Source organism: Microtus oregoni, unplaced genomic scaffold (assembly GCF_018167655.1).
Source record: "Microtus oregoni isolate MIOR12 unplaced genomic scaffold, Mior012 000023F_ref0000262, whole genome shotgun sequence".
NCBI classification, from domain to species: Eukaryota; Metazoa; Chordata; class Mammalia; order Rodentia; family Cricetidae; genus Microtus; species Microtus oregoni.
Window position 1 is genome coordinate 5,131,729 of NW_024543082.1, and position 21,526 is coordinate 5,153,254.

At 49.6% G+C, this 21,526-nt stretch overlaps 1 protein-coding gene across 1 annotated transcript in view; it reads left to right on the forward strand.

Moving 5' to 3' along the window:
* Window positions 1–21,526, forward strand: part of Sema5b (semaphorin 5B) — a 117,666-nt gene that overhangs the window by 71,817 nt on the left and 24,323 nt on the right. Inside the window, exons 2-4 of the mRNA XM_041673020.1 lie at window positions 6,815–7,018; window positions 11,922–12,021; window positions 16,281–16,326. Coding sequence (XP_041528954.1) covers window positions 6,865–7,018; window positions 11,922–12,021; window positions 16,281–16,326 — 300 coding nt within the window. The 5' untranslated portion in view covers window positions 6,815–6,864. The remainder of the gene's footprint in view (window positions 1–6,814; window positions 7,019–11,921; window positions 12,022–16,280; window positions 16,327–21,526) is intronic.

Sequence of the window (21,526 nt, forward strand, 5' to 3'; positions counted from 1 at the left end):
ATAGGGGAAGGGGCTTGGGTAGAACTTCCACCAGAACATTCCCGACTCTTTGGGTATATGGACGCCAGGGGCTGGGGTGAAACTTCCCCCAGAACAGTCTGGGAACCCCTCCTCAGCAGCAGCCATTTGAGGGGTCCCAGTGCTACTGTTTGGGGGCAACTCTGTGGCCATTGTGACTGTCAAGGCCTCTGGCCTGAGCTTCCAGCTTCATTTCCCTTGTCTCTGGTGGGTGTGGGAGCCCCCAGATTCAGCAGTCCTCCAGGCCTGGGCTCTTTAGGGGGCAAGATGCTAATTCCATTTCTTAGAGTTGTCTGTGACAATGGCCTAACCCAACTCCCCTCCACCTGTTCCCTGGCTTTCTGAAGTGCCAACATGACCACATGCTTGCATTGTCCCCAACCTGTAAGCACAGGACTCTCCTGTGATTAGGGTTACCCTCAAGAACTGTCACGATGGCCTCTGACTTCCTTTCCAGACTCCTCTCCCTCTGTCCGTGTCTCCAGCCTCTGTGGCTTATCTGAGGATGTCTGGAATCAAGCCTTTACCTGTGCTGTCCCCACTGGTGTCTTCTTGGCTCCTGGTGACTGAGGCGCTCTGCCCTGTGTTCCTCCAGGCCCCACTGAGCTCAGCTTTTCGTGTTGGGTATTACCGCATCCCCTGCTTTAAGTGTCCCAGGGTGTCTTGTACTTCACGAACATCCTAAGCTGCTTCTGCACGCTGACCGTCTGTCTACCCATGCTCTGGCCTCCTATGTAAATGGTGGAAGATGATGGGGACCCCATTTGCTCCCCTCTTCATTTCCAATGGAGCCAGGGATGAACTTTGCTCCTCCGATGGTCTGGGTGGATGACTATAGCAAGCTGAGAAAGGCAGAAAATGCCTACTGGGGTTCTGTCTACATTCTGTGGGAGCCCTAGTGGAAATGCATGCTCTGTCCTTTTCCCTCCCCTCCTTCACCCTGCACTAAGGGTAGAGGTCTATCTAACTAAGCTCCCAATGGCGCTGGCCATGGCCCTCTGCCCTTCCCACTATCCCTGTGAGAGTCCATCCTTCCTTTGTTCTAACTCATCTTTTACACAGGCACTGCCCAAATCCTGAAAAAGTGGGTGTTTGCATGGGTGTGTGTTCTCTCTCATATACTCCGGCCACTACTTACCTCCAGGTACCATCAGAGTGACCCCATAGAAAGCCCCCATGGGAAATGGGGGCATCTGTGCGAGTAAAGGCAAGAGAGACATTGGCCAAGAATGGGAAAATGCTTTCTTCCTGGCTCAGGGTTTCCTAAAATAGAAGGAGTCAGATGATGCGGTACCTCCGTCCCCCACTCCTAGAGCACCGTCTCCTAGACACCATGTAAATCCAACCTGGGGACAGAGTGGAGACCAGCTTCTGTGTCCCCTTCTCCATCCGGCTGTCAGGCCATAGTCACTGTCTCCACCCTTTGGGGACGTCTTTCCTTTCTCCTGCCGTGTCATGTGGCCTCTCTCACCCTCATGACCCAACCATACAGGGCCTGGCACATAGGAAATGTTTGGTCACGCTCAGTGGAGTACCAGGTACACAAATGGCAACTAGCTAAATGTTCTAGACCTGCGGTTCTGAATTGTCCTAATGCTGCAACCCTTTAAGACAGTTCCCCATGTTGTGGTACCTCAAAACCAAAAAAAATATTTTTGTTGCTACTTCATAACTCTAACTTTGCTACTGTTATGAAGCGTAATGTAAATATCTGATATGTGGGATATCTGATATGTGTGTGACCCCATGAAAGGGTCTGTCGACCCCAAAGGGGTCGTGCCCACCACTCTGCTCTGGAGTCTGTAGAAGTGTTTCATAAGAAGCCTGCCCGGGGCTAACCTTCATTCTTGGTGCTCTCTAAGGCGAGGCATGTTTACCCTTATTTACAAGTAATGAATTTAGATCCACACCTAGAGCTGGCAGCTTTCCAAGCTCAGAGATTTCCGTAGTACTGTGCAACCTGCAGAAAAATTAGACGGCCTCTTGCTACGCTCTGCTGGAAAATCTCCATTATCCTTTTACCATCAGATCAGATGCGTATTAGAAGTGGAAATTCCTATCTGTTCTGAAAACTTTGGATTTTAAGCTTAGGGAGTCAAATTGTATTTGGGTGGTAATGGTGTTTATCGAATGCTAATTGAGACCTGGAAAGCAAGCTCTTGAACAATCTCACCTCTAATAACAATACTGGTAAGACTCGCCACTTACACAGCACTTACTCTGTGGCCCATTGGATGGAGTAATGCATTTAACATTTGCAACGATTCTGAGGGATAGATGTTACCTTTCCCCATTTGACAGGTAAAAAAGCAAGAGGCACAGAAATGCGAGATCAGGGCAGAGGAGGTGCAGAGCTTGCATGTGGCCTTAGGTACCACCCCCAGAACCTGCGGAAGAGGCCTGGAGGTCAGCAGAGGGGGCTGATCCTTTGCCATCCACCTGGCTTCCACTTCCAACACCACCCTCCTTGGCATGAGGCTAAGAGGTGCTAAGCAGCTGTAGGTGGCTCCAGGAACTCTGTGCATCCTGTATGAGCCAGGTGGGAAGAAGTGGTCCCCACATGCCCATCAGTGACTTCCTCTTCTTCATCATTGGACACCTATCTGCAGGACTGTGCCCCAGCCCCACAGCCACCCAGAAACTATGCTGGAAAGGAAGTAGACACAATGGGCCAGGTCTGTGACCAGTTTAAGTGAAAAACAGCAGGACTTCGGACAGGAGAGATGGTTCAGTAGTTAAGAGCACTAATTACTTTTCCAGTGGACCCATGTTCAATTCCCAGCATCTACATAGAGGCTCACAACTGTCTGTAACTCCAGTCCCAGGGGATTGGAAGCCCTTTTCTGATCTTCTCTGGCATGTGCATGGTACACAGACCTACATGTAGGCAAAACACCCTCACATAAAAATAAATCTTTAAAACTGGGGTATAGCAAGGGGTGGGTCATGAAAGTAGAATGTCATCAGGTCTCAGGAAGGGGCTAGAACCGGGCACTGGGAGGCTGCTGGCATCTCCATGAGTCTCTACTGTCTGCGTCTCCTGTCACTGTAGTGTCTTCAGACTGTGCTCACCTACAAGTGAGGCAGAAGGTGGCCACACTTTCAGGACCACATTTCAGGTTCCTCTGTCAAGACTGACTTGACCCAGTTACCAAATTGCTATAGGAGAGTTCCTTATTGGTCTGTTTGGATCACATGGCTGCTTTTGCACGAGCAGCTGTGGTTAGGGTGAGGACCACATGGTTCATGAGGGAACAGAGAGCCAGACAGGAGGCAGGATTTCACATTCAAACCCTAACAGTGGGATTAGGATGGGTCTGGTCACGCTGTCTTAGACAGCCTTACGAGTTGATGGGAGGAAACGCATGTGGGCTGAGAACTGGGTATCCCTAGTTAGCAGCCCCCTCACGCCCAGAAAACAGGTGGCACCATCCAGCAGGGGAAAGGGATGGCATCTTAGCCAAGCCACTGCTTGCAGAGGTGTGGGAAGAGGTTTAGGGAGCCGGGGGTAGACCCATAACCAAGGCTGTGGTGCCCCTTTGGTTCTGAGGGGAGAGGGCAGCCATGGTTTAGAAACCCAGAGGCAGAGGAACAGGGCGGGAGCCCTGACCTGGGTGGCAGGAGTGGGTGAGAAGGAGGGAAGGGAGGTTGCAGACACATCCACTGCCTTCTCCTTCTTGTGCCTTGGCCAGACTCACTTGGCAATGGGGTGCCCTGGATGGAGTCCCTGCAGTGCCCAGTGTTCACGGAGAGAGAGGAGGGGTGGCAGGGAGGAAGAGAGAGTAGATTTGGAGGTGACAGCCGTGGGTATCGCGACAGTGTCAGAGGGCAGAAAGGGTTCTCCGTGCTGCCCTGCCTCCAGACACAGCGCATCATGCTGGTTTACTGTTGGCTCTGTTGCAGCCAGGCCTTTGAGAATGCTGACTCGCTAATCCTTGCTAATCCTCACAGTGCTGGTAAAGCTGATATCGTCACCGCCATCCCCAATCTGGGGAAACCAAGGCAGAGAGGGGCTAAGTTTTTTTTTCCCTCCAATCACTGGTATTTGACCCTGGCATTTTGCTTCCTGGGAGTGGGCCCTACACATTGATAACTGTTCCTAGACTATGTGACCTGTTGGAAGGGCTGAGTGAGGACCAGTGTGGGGATGGGTACAGCAGGCACCAGTGATGGAACAGCCCTGAACTGAACACCTAGGAAACCCACCTAGTTTAGCACTGAGGAGAATGGTCTTGTGACTGCAGGAGGAAAGATGAAGAACTTCCTCCCTCCCCCAGGGTCTCTGCTGGAAGCTAAGAAAGTGCATCTGTGTGCCAGAGGGGGAAGGGATCCGGAAGAGCTATGAAGCCAGTTCTCCCTGGGGTATGGAACCGGCAGTGCCAGCAGGCACCTCCTGGGTCTTTGTTGCTTCCCTCCAGTCGTGCAACAGTTCAGCCATGATGTACTCTGTTCATCAGTGTCTGCAAATAGTCAGGAAGAATATCATCCTACCTGGGCTGGGAGCAAAGGTCCCAGGGTAGAAGGAGTCCTAGGAACCCCTCTCCTCCAACATCCACCTGCTCAGACAGTTACCTTCAGGATCCCTCACCTAGGTTGGTCCAGGGGAGGTGATGCTAAGCCACTGCCTTCCTGGTCAGCGGTCCAAGCTAATTCATTTCACTCTTTTCCACAGCTTCATAGTACTCCACCGCAGACACACAAACAACTTGTTTTAAAAGTGCCTATTTCTAACTATTTGCTTGTTTGTTGTTGTTTTTCTTCTGCTGTTGTTTTTTTTTTGTCCTTTTGTTGTTTCTGAGAATGCCACGGAGGACTATCTTGTACTTTGTGCTCATACAGATGCCTCTGTGGTCTATTTTCGCTCCTCAGCTATGTGTTGCGAGGGAGCAGGTTTGACTTCTCAATTTACAATCTGTTGCAGATGGATGCTTACCTACAATTCAATAACAGTAAATTACTAGAGAAATGAATTGAAAAGCAACATGCAAAATACAAGCCTAAATGTCTTTGTCTTTTCTCTTTGTTTTATGGCGCCGGGATGGTTGGCTAGGGCCTCGCATGTGAATGCCATAACTCTACCACTGAGCCACACTCCCAGAGGCAGACATTCGATTATTAGAGTTGACGTCCATAAAAATTACTCCCATTGCCATTTGGGATTTTAAACACTAACTTCTAAATGTCTGCATCTGTCTTACTATGGAGTTATTGCTGTGTGAGACTCAACGCTTTGAGGACCACGAGCCTAGTCCTGTATTAGGCTAGTGGGTCAGGGCAAATGTGGGGCTCTTTTACCAGTTACCCAGGTTCCCCTCCAGAGGGGTTGTGCCATTTGACATGCACCAGGTAGAATAGGTTAGGGTGCTTTGTTTCCTCACAGCCTCTTGAGGAGGAAGAGCTGTCTGGCTTGAATCTCTGCTGACCGGGGAGAAGTGCTATCTATGCCAGGCTGAGTGTTAATTTGCATTGGTTTGGGGGTGTGAGAAAGAGTGTTATTCAGATTTTAAGCCCTATTTGGATTTATGTCCTTTACCCATTTTTCTACGGGACTGCTGATCATTCTCTTCTAGATTCCTAGGCGTTCTTTGCATATTTGGGAATATTACCTCCTTGTCTGTTATCAGAATCACAGATATTTTTTCAAAAGTTTGTCGGTTGCCTTGTGTGTGTTCATGTGTGTGCACGAGCACTCATGTCCATGTATGTGTGTAGAGGCCACAGACTGACCTTGGTGTCTTTTTGACAAAGTGTTTTATTTGTCCTACATCTTCCCATGTAGATTATATCTATTATCCAGCAAGCCCCAGGGATCGGCCTGTCTCTGACGTCCCGGCATGAGGAATACAAGCCTTCAGCCTTTCTTATTTGGGGTCCTTGAATCCATCTCAGGTCTGCAGGCACTTTACAGACTGAGCTATCCCCACCCTTTAAGAGATAAGATCTCACTATGTAGCCCAGGCTAGCCACAGATCTTCAATCTTCCTGCCTCAGCCTCCTGAGATTGCAGATGTGACCACCATGAGTGCCTTCTGTCATCAGCCTTTTGACGTTATCTTTAGTGGCAAGGGGATTACACTCCCCTGCAGATGCTTGCACTTTCAGTGACTTCAAGTTTGTCAAGATTTTCTCTGATGATATCTGGATTTTGTTGTAGGTTTTCACTCCAAGGTCCAAAGGAATCTGTTCAAATTTTCTTCTAGTATTTTCATGACTTTACCCTTAACACTCAAATCTTGAACTCAATTTGAAATTTTCCTGATATAAAATGTGAGGTCAGAATTGGACTTGAGAGGCTGGAGAGATGGCTCAGCATTTAAAAGCATTGGCTGCGCTTCCAGAAGACCTGGCTTCAATTCCCAGCACCCACATGGAGGCTCACAACTGTCTATAACTCAAGTTCCAGAGGATCTGACACCTTCACACCAATGCACATAAAATAAATTATAAAAAAAATTGGACTTGAACCTGAGCTTTTCTTTATCCACATGATTACCCACTGGCCCCAGGTCCATTTATTAAATGGATCCCACCTTTATCATTAAAGCTAATTTTAAAGCGTTTAGAATCATAACAGAAAAGGTTCTATAATTTGTCAGTTTTGTCCAGAATACCATTACAAGGGAAATTAGCTTTCAAGATATGATCTATAACTTTGCATTATTAGAGCAGAGTAACATAAATACAATATAAATGTATTTTTAAAAAACCCTCTGGAGCCGTTGACAACCCTGAGGAAACAGAGAGAAGCAGGCATTGATGGAAGGAGCACTTGATGAGACTGAGTTTTTCCCTGCAGGTCTTTCCCCTGGCCGGCCTCCAGGAGCTAAGGTGGCAGAGGGGCCCACCATGGTTGTCCCAGGACCCCTGGCTGTCTCGCTGTTGCTGCCCAGCCTCGCCTTGCTGGTGTCTCACCTCTCCAGCTCCCAGGATATCTCCAGTGAACTCAACAGTGAACAGCAGCTGTGTGCCCAGAAGGAGCACCCCATCGTGGCCTTTGAAGGTGAGAACGCCCCCACTGTCCTGGAGGACTTGGGTCAGTCCTTGGGAGTGCCTTCCAGGTTGTCTGAAGCCCTTCCTGTAGGTCCTGAGACCCTTCTTCGGAAAGCTGTCTTAAGGCCAGGCAGCAGTGGGCTGGAGAGCTCTGATGTCTCCAGATAACATAGATGATTTACTCGGGTCTTTCACCCACGCCTACCCCAGAGCAGTTATTGGCTTTCAGTGAGCTCTTTGGATGGATTATGAAGTTAATGGATGTCCTAGTGGGAGTGACTCAGATTTGCTTGGTGGTCTCAGCTTGGGAGATTCTCAGAGGACAGGCGCCTTTTCCTGGCTTCTCTGAGGGCAGGAGAAAGATGACTCACTCATGAGGAAGAGCCTAGAAAATTTCAGGGGGCCTCCTTCTTGCTCTAAGCTGGCTGCAGGGATGCCTGTCGTTGGAGTCCTGGGAACACCCTGCAGAAGGGGCCCTGGTGACTCATAACTCCTTCGCTTGTCAAGGGAGACCGTGGGAGTGTCCTACTAAAGGGTTTCCCAATCTTGGATGTGCACATCCCTGGATGTATTCCATGGGGTCCACAAGTTCTCCGAAATTTCTAAAATTAGGACAGTTAAACTTGATGATAACCAGAAAATAAAACACCAATCCCAGAGAGGCCCGGATGATCTCACATGACCTGGTAAGCCCTGGTCACAGTCATACTCTGGGAACTGCCTACGTGGGCTCACACTGGGATCTGCAGATGAGATGACAGGGCCCCCCGGTTCTTAATACTGACTGACAGTGGCTTGATCCTTCCTTATACTAACACTTATGGGGTAGGGTGGGCAGGAAGAGCCAGGCTTGGGTACTGACGGGACTTGTCAGAGCCAGGCCTCAAGGCCAATCACCTGATGTCACTACTGCTGAAAAGCCACCAGACACTCCGCCTCGCAAGACCTGGCCTGTCATGTGGAGGAAGCAGTATGGAAACTGGAGGGGAACTTGAGCCCCTGAGTCCACAGCTGGGATGGGGTTTGACGGGTAGGATGGGGCTCGTGGACGGGAGGAGAGGCTGGGGCGTTCTAGATGTACAGGCTCCCAGCTGTGTGCTGACTCCCTTCTCGAAGAGGAAAACTTCCAGCTGTCTCTTCCACGCTGACTTGTTTGAGCTGGGATCCTGGCTTTGAAGGCTTAAGTGGATTATAGTAAATTAGCAATGTCTTCAGTGTACAAACTGTGTGCACACCCTCAGACTTCTGATGGCTCCTGGTGGCTCTGAAGGGAAGGAAGGACCACGTGAGGCTGCAGGGACTGAAGGGATTCATGTTCCTAGGGCTGTCGTCATGCCAGGAGATGCCTGTGACAACTCTTAATGTAACATTTCCTGTCAGGGACTTTGCTCGGATGATAGGGGTCCAGCTGACCCAGAAGGGTCTCACTCCTCCCCCTTGTCAGCTGGTCTGTATGGGGCACTGGGCTGAAGAGGAGATAGGAAAAGTGGAGTTGTGTTCTGAGTTCCTGAGTTTCCAGTGAGCAATTTTAATCACTGTGTGGGAATTGAATGCACCTGACTGTCCACCCCACCTTCTTACAGAATGAGGGACTCGGCAATATCGCCACTATCCTAACAGCTTTGGGTTGTCACATCCATTCACAAAATTAGTGTGTGAGTGTGTGTGTGTGTGTGTGTGTGTGTGTGTGTGTGTGTATGCACGTGCTTGTGAGTATTTGTATGTATGTTTTCTGGGGACTGGGGCCAGGGACTCGGGCATGGGAGGCACACTATATTTTAATGACCCTGCTTGGTGCCAGGCCATGAACAGTTGCTATGGGGCCTCAGAGGCGAGCACATGTTTTCCCTTGGTGCTCAGTAATTTTCTATTATTCCTCAAAGGTCAGTGCCTCTGTTCCACCAACCCAGATGAACCCTTAGCAGTTGTGGTTCCTGGGTTTCCTCACATCCGTGGTATTCCAAGTACACAGTAGGTCCCATGGGTCAGGAGTTGCTCCAGGGAAGTTGTCTCAGCCACTTCCAAGACCCCAGACTTCATACTGCGTGTCTGAGTGAGCCACGGGCCTCCCACCTTGCAGCTGTGAGCTGCCTTTTCCAATCCCCAGACACCTGACAGATCTGTGAATAACCCCCGAGCATCCACAAGCATTGGGCAGTTGCAGGAGCCGACTGGAGGCTTTTTGTTTTATATGGTTCAATTTCCTTCTGTGGGTTCCTTTTAAGGAGGCCCACCTGGGTTTCTCTTTGGCCTGCGTATTATTCCGTTTGCCACAGCATGTCCTTTCTAGATGGCAGGGAGAAGCCAGCCTGGAGTTAACACTGGCAGTGGTTAATCCACAAAGTGGGTAATTGAATTGACTATAATTAAAATCACAGGCGCGTCATGGAGAATGTCATTTTTCTCTTAAAGTCGCCGTCCAAAGCCTCCGCTGCACATGGAGCTCAGAACGTGCTTGGTGTTTTAAAGCCTTCTGTCTGGTCCCCTTTGCCTGTTTAATAAGAGGAGGCTGGCTCTCTTTCTAAGGCCTCCCCAGGATCACGGCACCGCGCCCAGCCCGGTTCCCCTCAACTTGACTGTGTGAGTTCCTTCAGGGCTGGGGGAGAGGGACACAAACTGAAAGAGGCCCCCACCGTCACATCCTCAGTGTCTTAGAAGCCTAGACTGTTTTCTCTTACCTCTCCCCACTGAGAACAGACCCGAAAGGAGACCCAGCTGAGTCCTCAGGCAGTGTCTTCGACAGGCCAGTCAGCCCAACTCCCTTCTATTTTGCTGCCTTCACCTGAAGTGCCCCTGCCCATGGAGAAGTGAGGAGTTAAAGGACAACCTGTTTGCTACTATTAGGGGCCACCTGGTCTGGGGAGACGCACTCCTGCAGAGTGACCTTAAAATGCAGTGTGGCTCGAACCCGGAGCCTGAAGAGGATGTGGAGACAGACCAATCAATCAAGGAGGTCTTCCTGGAGGAGATGTGGAGACAGACTAATCACAGAGGTCCTCCTGGAGGAGATGCGCACTCCCTGTGGCCCTGGGTCAGCTGAAAACGAGCCCGCTAGACTTCAGACTCCACTCCTTGCGTTGCCCAGATGCCGTGAGACTGTATGACGACGATTCTTGCCAACACACAGCCACCTGCTGGGGCTTAAAGGGTTCGCTTCATTTTGTTGCAGGATTCCCCCCCCCCCTTTTTTTATCGCGCATATCGCAGTTTTCTGAAAAACATCCAACTCGTAAAACCTCCAGCTCTCCCGGGAGTGATTAAGTGTTTGCCTGTCGTGCAGAAATGAAGGGCCGTTTTTACTCTGTAGTGGAGGGATAATGAGCAATGATTTATATCCCTTGGATCATGCCACACACACACACACACACACACACACACACACTGGGTTCTGGGCGTCGTGTGACAGCTGCTCACAGTGGAGAGAAAGCACAGGGCTTCCCTCTCGGCATCCTCCCCTCTCCCCAGTGCTGGTTGGGCAAGAGTAGTTCCAGTGTTTTGGGTCGACCTGGGAGAAGTGTGTCCAGGAGAGGGACTGAGGAAAACTCAATGAGCTTCTACCCATCAGTTAGACCGTGATGCCTGTTCTTTGCCCACCCAATCCCCATGAAAGGCTTTGGCTTTGACTAAACACTCTCAAAGGAGGAGGTAGACACTGACCATCCAGCTTCTGCTCCTTCTACCTCCGTGGTATCTTATCAGAAAGCCTGCTCCTCTTTCTAGGGAGGAGTTGAGGGGTAGTCAGTCACGTATTCAAACCCTGTAATAAGGGTGGGGCCAGATGGTTCTAGCAGCAAGGTCTTACCTGGAGCCGGGGCAAACTGGTTTGCCAGGCTGAAGACACACTGCCATGGAATAATGATGTCAGGTAGCAGAAGCCTGTATGTAGTAGTAGGAGCGGCGGGGCTGCGTCCCCCGGCACCCGGCCGCCTGCATGGCTAGCTTTACCTGAAATAATTACATGGAAACTATATTCTTTTAAACACCGCTTGGCTCATTATATCTAGCCTTTTCTCGGCTAACTCTCGCACCTGGACTAGCCCATTTCTTATAATCTGCTGTAGCCCATGAGCTGGCTTACCAGGAATGATCTTAACCTGCGTCTGCCTGGAGTGGGAGAATCATGGCGACTCTTTGACTCAGCTTCTTTCTCCCAGCCTTCTGTTCTGTTTACTCCACCCACCTATGTTTTAACCTATGAGGGTCAAGCAGTTTCTTTATTGCTTAACCAATGAAATCAACAGATAGAAAGATGACCCTCCTCCATCACCTGTAGGGTCTCTTCAATCCTATTGGGTGGGGTCGGGGAAGTCTTGGGAGAGGTGGGGATGGGGCTGGCATAGCTAACTGTATTATTAAAGGAACCACAGAGGTCAAAGGTCTGTGGCCCTATGGAACAGATTGTAAGTATGAAATGTTTTAAGTTAGCGTGGGTGGGGTGAAGGGTTTGAGCAAATGTCAACTGGTCATTCAATAAGTAAATAATGACTGCCGAGCAGTTAGCTGGGGAAGTCAGTGGGGCCAGAACCCAAGGTTATAGGAGTTGAGACAAGTTTGGGGTTGCTGGGAAGGGATCTGAACCCTGAGACTGGTGTAGCTACGTGGAAATACAACTCTAGTTGCCCTGTGAGAAGTAAACCAGAGGGACAGGTATGGGAGGCAGGTCTGGAGGCTGTTGGCAGCAGTCTAAGCAAAATGGTCAGTGGCCTGCACTGGGGTGAGGTCTGGGGTCAGAGAAGCCAAAGAAGGAAGTGGTACCTGGAACCCAGAGGAAGAGCAAACCGATGTGTGTTGAGGTGACCATTCAGGGTCTACTGGGGGCTGCGACCCTACTCCACCCCAGCTGCCACTGATCTCTGGGTTGATACTGGTGAAGCTGGAAGCTCCCAACAGTAACAGAAGGTCTCTCTTACCAGATTTGAAGCCGTGGGTCTCCAACTTCACCTACCCTGGAGTCCGGGATTTCTCCCAGCTTGCCCTTGACCCCTCCAGGAACCAGCTCATCGTGGGAGCTAGGTAATGGGGTTCAGGAGATGGGGGAGAGAATAGGAGCACTTGGAATGGGGTAGAGGGGACATTTTTGGGATGAGTGCGCTGTGAACACATTGTTCTCCCAAGTCCCTGTCCTCCGTGCCAGGCCTTGTCTGCGTTAACAACTGTCTATCATGTAGGGAAGTTGTGAGAGCTGGGGGGAAGGGAGCAACCCTCGACCTCGCCATCTCAGCTAGATTCATTCATCAAAAGTTGTTGGGGTAGTAAGAACAAGGACGGCAGCCCTGATGCCAGGATCAGCCCGGTTAGAGGTACCCAGGAGCCCCCTGCTGGCCAAACGGCTGCCTGCACCTAGGGTGCTGTCGTAGGTCCTATGCTTCTTTTATAAAGGGCTTCATTTCTGTTGTTGGCCCATCTTTGCCCCCACTGTCCAGATCCAGATTCAGAAGGAAAACCCCATCTTACAGGCTTCCAGGCAGAGTGGGAGGAGCTAACTATCACGAATCATTCATTGCCAGCTTTGGAACCAAGGAGCTTAGAGACAAAGCAGGGTGTCCCTGGGCCAGCTTCACTCATAGCCCCTGGGAACTTGCTGAAAGGTAATAATCGAGTCTTCCCCAGTCTCATGGCCCAGAAACTCTAGGACTAGGTCCCAACCTTGTTTCAACAAGCTTTGAAATGGTCTGACCCAGCACCACACACAGGAAGACACAAGAAGCTTGGGGGTAGAACCAGGTCTCCTAACTCCAGGGCTATGGTTCTGTATTAGCATGACATTCTGGCTCAGCTTGTGCTGGTGAGAAGGATTTTTCCAGGTGACACTATGGAGCTGGTCGCACCTGCCCTTTGGTTCTCCCCCTTTTGTTTGCTGTTTGAAAAGAAGATGAGTCACCTTCAAAGCTCTGGTCTGCAGTCAGCTGAGCTGGGTCCTTAATCTGGGAGAATTCGACTTTGGAGTCTCAGTTTTCTCTTTTTTGGCCAACCTCCCTGAATGCTGGATCTGAGAGCATTTAAAAATGCTCTGAATGAAGTATTAATTTATCATATTGTTACAGTGTAACATGCCAGCACAAAAGAATAATCAGTAAGAACCAAGCCACACTCCGCCCCCACAAGCAGGCCTCTCCAGGTGCTCCCAGCATGCTCTGAGAGGTGGTCTGTACAGATGCAGACAGACCAGAGTATGGGCTTTCTTTCCCAGTAAAGATAGTACTTGTTCTGCTTTCTATTTTGAGAAGGTTGCCCACTCATGAGCAGAGCTATCTCACATCCTAGCTCCCAGGCCTCACTAGTGTCAGCTTCATATATATGTATGTGTGTGTGAATGAATATATATGCACATATACATAATATTTACGTATTACAGAAATGTAATCTAGAAACTAGTGTTCATGTCATCCTTTCTTCTGACTAAGGTTTTAACAGCCAACACTTCTAGCTGAGTATGTCGACTCACATCAATAATCCTAGCATTAGGGAGGCTGAGGCAGGAGGATCACCTTGAGTTCAAGACAAACCCAGGCTACATGGTGAGGCCTTGTCTCCAAAAATTAGAAAGCAAAGCAAATGAATAGGGCTAGTGAAATGGCTCAGCAAGTAAAGGAGCTTGCTGCCAAACCCGACGATCTGAGTTCGATCCCCAGGACCTACATGCTCCCTCATATGCATACCCATACACGTTCACACACATACACAATAAATTAAAATATGATAACTACTAAAACAAACCAAGAAACATACATTTTGTTGTATACACCCTATTCCAAGACTTCGCTCTGAACCTCAAAAAGGCGTTTTGGGAAGAGTGTTTGTTTTAGGGCAGCCACATGCATGATTTTATGTAGCATCTGTGTGATAAATCAGAGGACACATGTAGGACATCACGCAGCAGATAATCTAGTATGTGTAGTAAACCTCACATGCAGAAAATAATCCGGGCTCTACTGTCATCACTCCCCAGTTTGTAGATGGAGAAACAGCGACAGAGAGGTCGCCACCTGCCTGTGGCCACACTGTCGCGCTTGGGGTCTCCCATGGAAGGGGTGGTTATGTTTTCTGTCTACACGTTTCCTTCATATAGCTAGAGGCACAGCTTCTCCTGGGCCTTTCCTAGCTCTGCCTTTGGATGTAGAGGGTGACATTCCGTCCTGGACTGGTCCCTTCTGCCCCTAGAGCCACCGTCCTGAATCCTGGACCCTCTCTCATGCTCCACCCTTTTTTTTCTGAGTGCTTTTTCCCCCTCTGTCTGATTCTCCGCTCTCTCTCCTCAACACCCTTGGCCCTCCAGAATTCAGGCTGGAGAAATGTTTTTATCCATTTATAGCCCGCCTATTCCCCATGGGATCGGGAGCTGGGCGGGATACAGCAGTTTCCTGCTTGTGTCTCCCGGCTCCCCTAAGAGCTGACTGAACTGTTCTGATGAATGATTTTTGATGGGATAAAAATGAATTGAGTGATGCGAGGTTCCCCGTAATCTGTTAAAGCTGTGTGCAGATGCCTGCATTACCTGAGCACACAGCTGGGGCAGAGCCACAAGCTGGAGCCCATCTGTCCCTGGGCCAGGAGTGTGAAGGCCAGGAAGCGCTGCCAAGGACCTGGAGAGGGGGCTGGGAGAGGACAGCGGAGGCTTGGAGCCAAGGTCATGGACAAGGCCACCCCACCCTAGGCCAGTGGAGAAGCAGCCAAATCATGGAGAAAAATCTTCCAGCCTCAAGTGTCCCATTCCCATCCCTGCCTTCCTTCAGCAGGGCCCCTCCTTCTCTTTCTGGCCCAGTCTCTTCATTTCTTTTCAGTACAGCTGAGGTGGCCAGAAGTTCCTAGATTAATTATTCCTAAAAAGTTCAGGAACCCGAAGGGAGATGGCCAAAGGCAGATAGAAAAAAAGGAAAGAACGTTCTTTGGGAAAAACCATGCTACATCTGCTTGTCATCAATAAAACATTTTAATGTGTCTCCACGGGACCATGAAGAAGTCGGGCATGAACTAGTTCTCCATTTTACAGACATAGACATGGAGGCCCACCAGGCCCTAGTAAACAGTGAAGCTTGGAATCCTACCTCTTTCTGCCATAGGGTATATTCTCAAAGCCTCAACTCTTTGTGCTGATACACTCTGACCCAGTGGGTGTCCCCACCACCCTCGTCACTCAAATTCTTAGTCTTGGCCATCTGGCTGCAGAGTTCAAACACAACAGGATCAGTGGTGATGCTGAATTCTCAATGGCATTGGCATCACCACCACCACCATCATCATCACCATCATCACCACCACAACCATCATCATCATTATCATCACAGTAAAGGCTCGTGAGCCACCGGCTGTTATGTGAGAGTGGTGTAGAGGCTGGCAATGCTGTGCTGGATGGGTCCAGGGAGAGCCTGTGGAAAAGGCAAATCCAGAGTCATTGGCTAGAGATGAGGCTGCACACAGGGCCCTAGGACCTCTGTGGGAGGCCCATCTGCAGCCCTGCAAAAGGTCTTGAGGTTTCAGGTGAACAGAAACAGGCTCCATGAGGTCACAAACTAAACACAGCCGTTTAGTTGGCAGATAATAACTAACTGTATCTTGATTCTAGAATCAGATGGACATGGCCAAAGAGGTTGGCTTTATAGGCAGAGAAGGGAATGGGTGGATGGAGGAAGGGGAGTGAAAACAGCAGAAAGTAGACCAGTCACTTCCCAATTACCTTCCCTGTAAAGTGGGCACAGCAATAGAAGACGAACTGTCGTTAACCTCAGGCAGAGAGAGCAAGCACTTCACTGTCATGGCAATGGAAACTAGCCTGACTGGGAATGTGGCTCTTCTTTTTGTCTAATTTCTCAGAAGGCCAGTTTTGCTTTAGTGATGAGCATTTGACATGAGCATGGGTGACTCCATTTTGATTTCTCAGTCTGGTCAGCTGGGGCCCCTTATGAGAACTTAGTTCAAAACAATGGAATCCCATTAGTTCCATTCAACAGTGGCTTCAGGCAATTCCTTCCTGGGTCAGGAACAGATACACCATGAAGTCTGCAGGTAACTCCCAGCTCTTTGATTTACCATTTCTGGGACTTGGGCCATTACACAACCTGCCTCCCGTAAAATGGAATTTCTTATAGCTACTGCCCAGCTGGGTGAAGGTTCATTGAACTAATCAAGGTGAAGTTCTTTCTTGAGGTTGGCTCACCCTAGGTCCTGCAGAGGACATATTCCCAGCACCCCATAAGACCCAGGCTGGGAGGTTGCCTCCCACCTTCCTCCCTACAGAGCCAGAGTGACTTGTAATTTCTGTTCTGTTTTCACAGGAACTACCTCTTCAGACTCAGCCTTGCCAATGTTTCCCTCCTTCAGGTACATTTGCTTTTCTTTCCTTCCTGTGTTTTTTCTATGTGTAGAAACTGGGGGCTGGGCAGTGCAAATAGCAGGATACCTGAGAGTCAATTGCAGGAGCCCCTGGTTTTTTCCTGGTCATGAACTAAAACCCTACTATCAAAGCTACCCCTGGAAGGACTCGTGGAAGTGGGGTGCAGAGCACTCTCACATGGAGGTGCACACAGGCCTCATGCATTGTGTTGAGGAGCTGACAAGGAAAGGAAAAGGGGGCACCAGGCTGGAGTGCCCCTCTCCCTGTCAGCTGGGACTGAGGGCTTTGCCAAGATGCAGAACTTTCTACAGGGCAAACAAGACCAGTGAATCACTCTAAGTACAAAACCAAAGTCCACAGTAGAGGTCCAGAGTTTGGGCCTCAGGGAAAATGGTGTCTCTGGCTCCTTTCTTAGCTTGGCCTGAGAGATCCTCGTCTACCTCGGCATTTTCATTGAACTGTGATTGATTTATTATCTGCTGCCAAGCAAGGCTCCCCAAGCATAATTCCCTAAGTGCTCTGAGAGGCTTTTTAATGGGACTCCTTGATCCAGAACAGCTATCCCAGATTGAGAAACAGATGCCAAGCCATCTCACCGAGACCGACCATTACAGAGGAAGGACAGCCATTCTTCTTCAAGGAGGAGAGAGCTTCCATTGGCATGGCCAGGGGCTGTCTTAACAGTCTAGCATCTGCTGGGCACGTATTGGCTACTAGCACTGAGCTGGGAGCTTGGGGCATTAGACAAGCATAATCTCTGACTCCAGGGAAGGATGATGATGGATGCAAACAGTCTAGTTAGAACTCGGGCGTTAATCAGTGCTGAACTGTTTGGTGTGAGTTTTTGCAGCAGCAATCAGTTAGGGAGGGGGAGATCTCCTTGATAAGCTAGTTTGACCTTCTGGTGTCCTTGTTCCAACCTGGTCCATACTCTCAGTGACTGTTGTGCCAGAGGAAATATCTAAGTGTATAAGGGATCTGCCCATTGGAAAGGAGGGGTTCACAGGAACTCAGGGGGAGTTGAAAGGAAGTGCCATGTATCCATTAATGCATACCTTCCCGAAGCCAACCTGCAATGCATCTGATAAACATTTAATGAATATCTCTAAAGGTCAGGTCTAGTCTATGTATACCATGGGGTGAAGGTGACGCGTCTCCCATAGGCTCATGGGTTTTAAACACTTAATGGCTCATTGGTGGCACTGTTTTGGGAGGTTGTGGAACCCTGAGGATATGGAGCCTAGCCAGTAGCTGTAAGTCACCTGGGCCTGGACAGCTATAGCATAGTCTTGATCCTGGCCCCATCTGTTTCCTGGTCCATCAAGATGGGAGGAGCCGGGGGCTGGAGAGATGGCTCAGCAGTTAAAAACATTGCCTGCTCTTCCAAAGGTCCTGAGTTCAATTCCCAGCAACCACATGGTGGCTCACAACCATCTGTAATTAGGTCTGGTGCCCTCTTCTGGCCTTCAGGCATACACACAGAAAGAATATTGTATAATAAATAAATAACTAAAAAAAAAAAGATGGTGGGAGCCATAGCTCCAGCCTCCATGTCCTCTGCCCTGCCTCCCCCACCAGGATGCCCTCTGGTAAGGGATCAGGAGCCGCACACACCCCTTCTTCCCTTAAGTTGCTTCTGCCAGGTCTATGATCACAGTGATGAGAAAAGTCACTACGGCATGGTGCTCGGCATTCACATTGTAAAGGTGAGGCCTCAAGGAACATGCACAAGATGGTATAGCGTTGCTTTTCCTGTAAAGGGACCATGGGTCATGTCCCTGCATGCCAGGCTGAAGGGAGGCATGCCAAGTTCCCAGAGTCAGCAATCCATGCTCACAGTGGACAGCCCAGAGACTGACTTCTAATTGGCATCCGTAGGCAACAAAGCCGAAGCTGACAGGTCAGGACCTGGGGAGTCAGTGCAGAGGTTCACAATCAATGTGAAGTGGTAGATCCAGGGTGCCTGCCCTGAGCACCTGGCAGTCGCTTTTCATTTGGTTTCCCATGGTCTGCAAATGAAGGTCGTCTGGCCCTGGAGAGCGGGTAGAGGCGGAAGAGGGAGATGTAGAGACATAATGGCAGAGCCCTGAGAAACTGCAAGGGAGGGGTGGCCCGGAGGCAGAAGAAACCCTGCAGGCCCAGCAGGGTCTGAAAAGCTATCCAGAGGTGTTGCTTTTGAGCTGGAACTCAAAGGCTGTGTTTGCCTGGAAGCAAAGGGGAGAACAGAGGGATAACACGTGGCATCAGAGAGTAGGAGGCGGGAGGTGAAGCCCTTGGAGAGAGTGGGGTCTTCATTGCTGAACTGTGGAGGGGGGAATCCACATATTATTTGGAAGGCAATAGAGATCCATTAATGAGTTTAAGCAGACAAATGACAGGAATAGACTTGTCATTTAGGTCACCTGACCCAGAGCAGGCACTGGAGACATGGAAGAAGCAACCAGAAGACAATTGGAATTGCCCAGTGGAGTGATGGGAAGGTTTGAGGGGGGCAAGGAAGAGGGATGGAGGGCAGGAAGGAAATCCTAGGCGGCAGGTCATACAGGGCCATAGCCTCACATAACCTGAGAATCGCAGGCACGCTGGCTTCTATATAAAGGTGAGCCCTGGAGGAGTTAGTCATGCTTGGCCCACAGGGGTGACATCTAGGTTTCTGGCTTACACAGCTGGCTACCATAAATTAGGATGAGAATTGTGCTGACGCTAGGCCATCCGGTCCCTTGCCTATGCCCCAGAACTCCTAAGGGAGCTTTGACAGGCACCGGTGCCTCAGAGATGCTCATCTGATTGCTCAGGGGTACAGCCTGGACACTGGGGTTTTTAAAAGCTCACAAGTAATTGCAATGGATAACTAAATAACTGCTGTAGGGTGTCAAGACAGCTTTATCTGGGGTGCTATCATGCTGCCAACGGCCTCCCCTGGCCTCTGCACTAGCTGGTCCACAGGACATAAGTCATGGACCTTTTTGGATGTTTAGGCTCCGGCCTGGGCTTTGGTTCATCCAGTTCAGTGCTGATGTAGTTTCAGGATAGACAGACACCTATGGCACCCCCAGAGCTCATTCTTGGAGTAGGGGTTCAGCTTCCATAAGGTTTTCTAAAGTATCCTACAAACCAACTCCAAGAACACCAAGAAGCCTCCTTCACCAGCTTATCTCCTAGAGGTTTAACCTTCAAATCCAGGCTGGGTTCTTCTGACGGAACCAAGGAGGGAGATTAACATGTTCATGTCATTGTTAACTACTCTGGGAGGCACTGTCTGGCCACATAGGCGAGTGAGCAGGGGAGAGGTTACTCAGACCTCCTAGAGCCTCCTCCGCGACACTGGTGGCAGACCTGGGGCTCTGGTCAGTTGTCTGGCCTGAGTAGAAAGTCTTGGCTTTGGGCTCTAAGTACCCACTTTGTCATGTGACCTGGCACGCCATTTTTGCAGAACCTCAGACCCTGTCCTGGGTGTTGACTGTGGCGAGCTGCTCAGCAGCATTCGGAGGCTGAAGTGAGCTGTACAATTGCAGTGACAGGGGAGGGGACACCGAGCTGTCCAGTGGACCCCAGAGTGTGATTTAAGTCCAATTAAACCTTAGTGTTTTATTGATAATTTAAATAATTGACATTTGTTTAGAAAGAAATCTAACTGCAAAGAGTTTATGCAAACCAGTGTCCATTAAAGGGACCTCCACAAGCCCTTTGAAACAGTTGATGTCAGGGACTGTTCCCTAAGGAGAATTGAAATCCCCAACTCCTTTCAATCTTCAAGTACTACAGAGAGGAAGTGTGTATGTGTGTGCATGCATCTGTGTGTGCATGTATTAGAGTGTGAAAGTGTGTGTGCGTGTCTGTGAGTGTACATATGCGTGCATACGTTGTGTACATGTGTGTGTAAGTGTGTGCACATCTGTGTGAGTGTGGGAGGGGAGTGGGGACAAGTGCTGAGGAGGACAGTGAAGGAGGGAAATCAAATCGTTCAGCTGCTACAGTTATTACCAGCATAACTCAGCCAGTGGTCATAGGACTCTTCAAAAAGGAGATGAGTGAGGCGTGTGACCTGCCTTGATGGGGACTGGAGGCCAGCATGATGCTCGCTTGAATTTGGCAAGTACCTATTCATGAGTGACCTTCATCGGTCCAGTTCCAGGGCCTAATTGCTACAGTGTTATGATCTTGGGGTACCAGAAGGCCTGTAGGAGCAGAAATGATTATGATGGTATCCTACACACCAAAACATATAATGGGACTTTCAGGGGGTTGGGAAGACATTTGGTGGTGGTCCTAGTTCTTCTCTAGCCTCCCTCCCATCCTCCACACTTGGACTCAGCAGCCTGGAGCTATGGGTAGTTTAGAGTCTGCTCCGTGGTGAACTCAGTGCTCAGATGGTGCTGATGCAAAGCGGTCATCTCTGGTGTGTCTAGGGGAGCTGCCATGTCCACACAGAGACCAACCCGTTCATAGCCTGGTGATCTGCCTGCTCTTCCTCATAGCACAGAAACCACACAGCTCTACCTGACCTGAGATCATGACCTGGAATTTCCGGGGCAGTACAAGTAGCAAGCATTCATCGTGCTGCTGATGCTCAGTATGTGCCTAGTCTCCATTCCTTCACAGGAACCCACCAAAGGCATCAGGGAGTTGGAATAGGCACACATCCATACAACAGAGAGGGTGAGAAGGCGCATGTCTGTGGAGCAGAAATCCAATCTTTCTGGGAGATGGAAGTGCCTCTATAAAGCAAATTTCTTTGTTATTTCATTACCCAACAATGCAGTTGTGTACCAAAGGCAAGATAAGGGTTTGCTAAATGTTTCCCACATTTGCGTATTTTGTTCTTGGGTAGTTTTGACAGGGTTGGGGCATTTAGGAGGTGGGTCCTTGTGGTCAGTATGAACCACTGGGGGCAGGTCTTGCCTTTTTGACCTGTTGTCTGGTTCCTGACCCTTCCAGATGTGAGCAAGCGCCCGCTGTCACTTCTTTGAGACATAAAACACCATGCCAGCAGGGCAGTGGTGGCACACACCTTTAATCCCAGCACTCGGGAGGCAGAGATAGGTGGATCTCTGTGAGTTTGAAGCTAGCCTGGTTTACAGAGTTAGTTTCAGGAAACCTGTTTTGAAAAGCTGATAGATAGATAGATAGATAGATAGATAGATAGATAGATAGATAGATGCTGATAGATAGATAGATAGATAGATA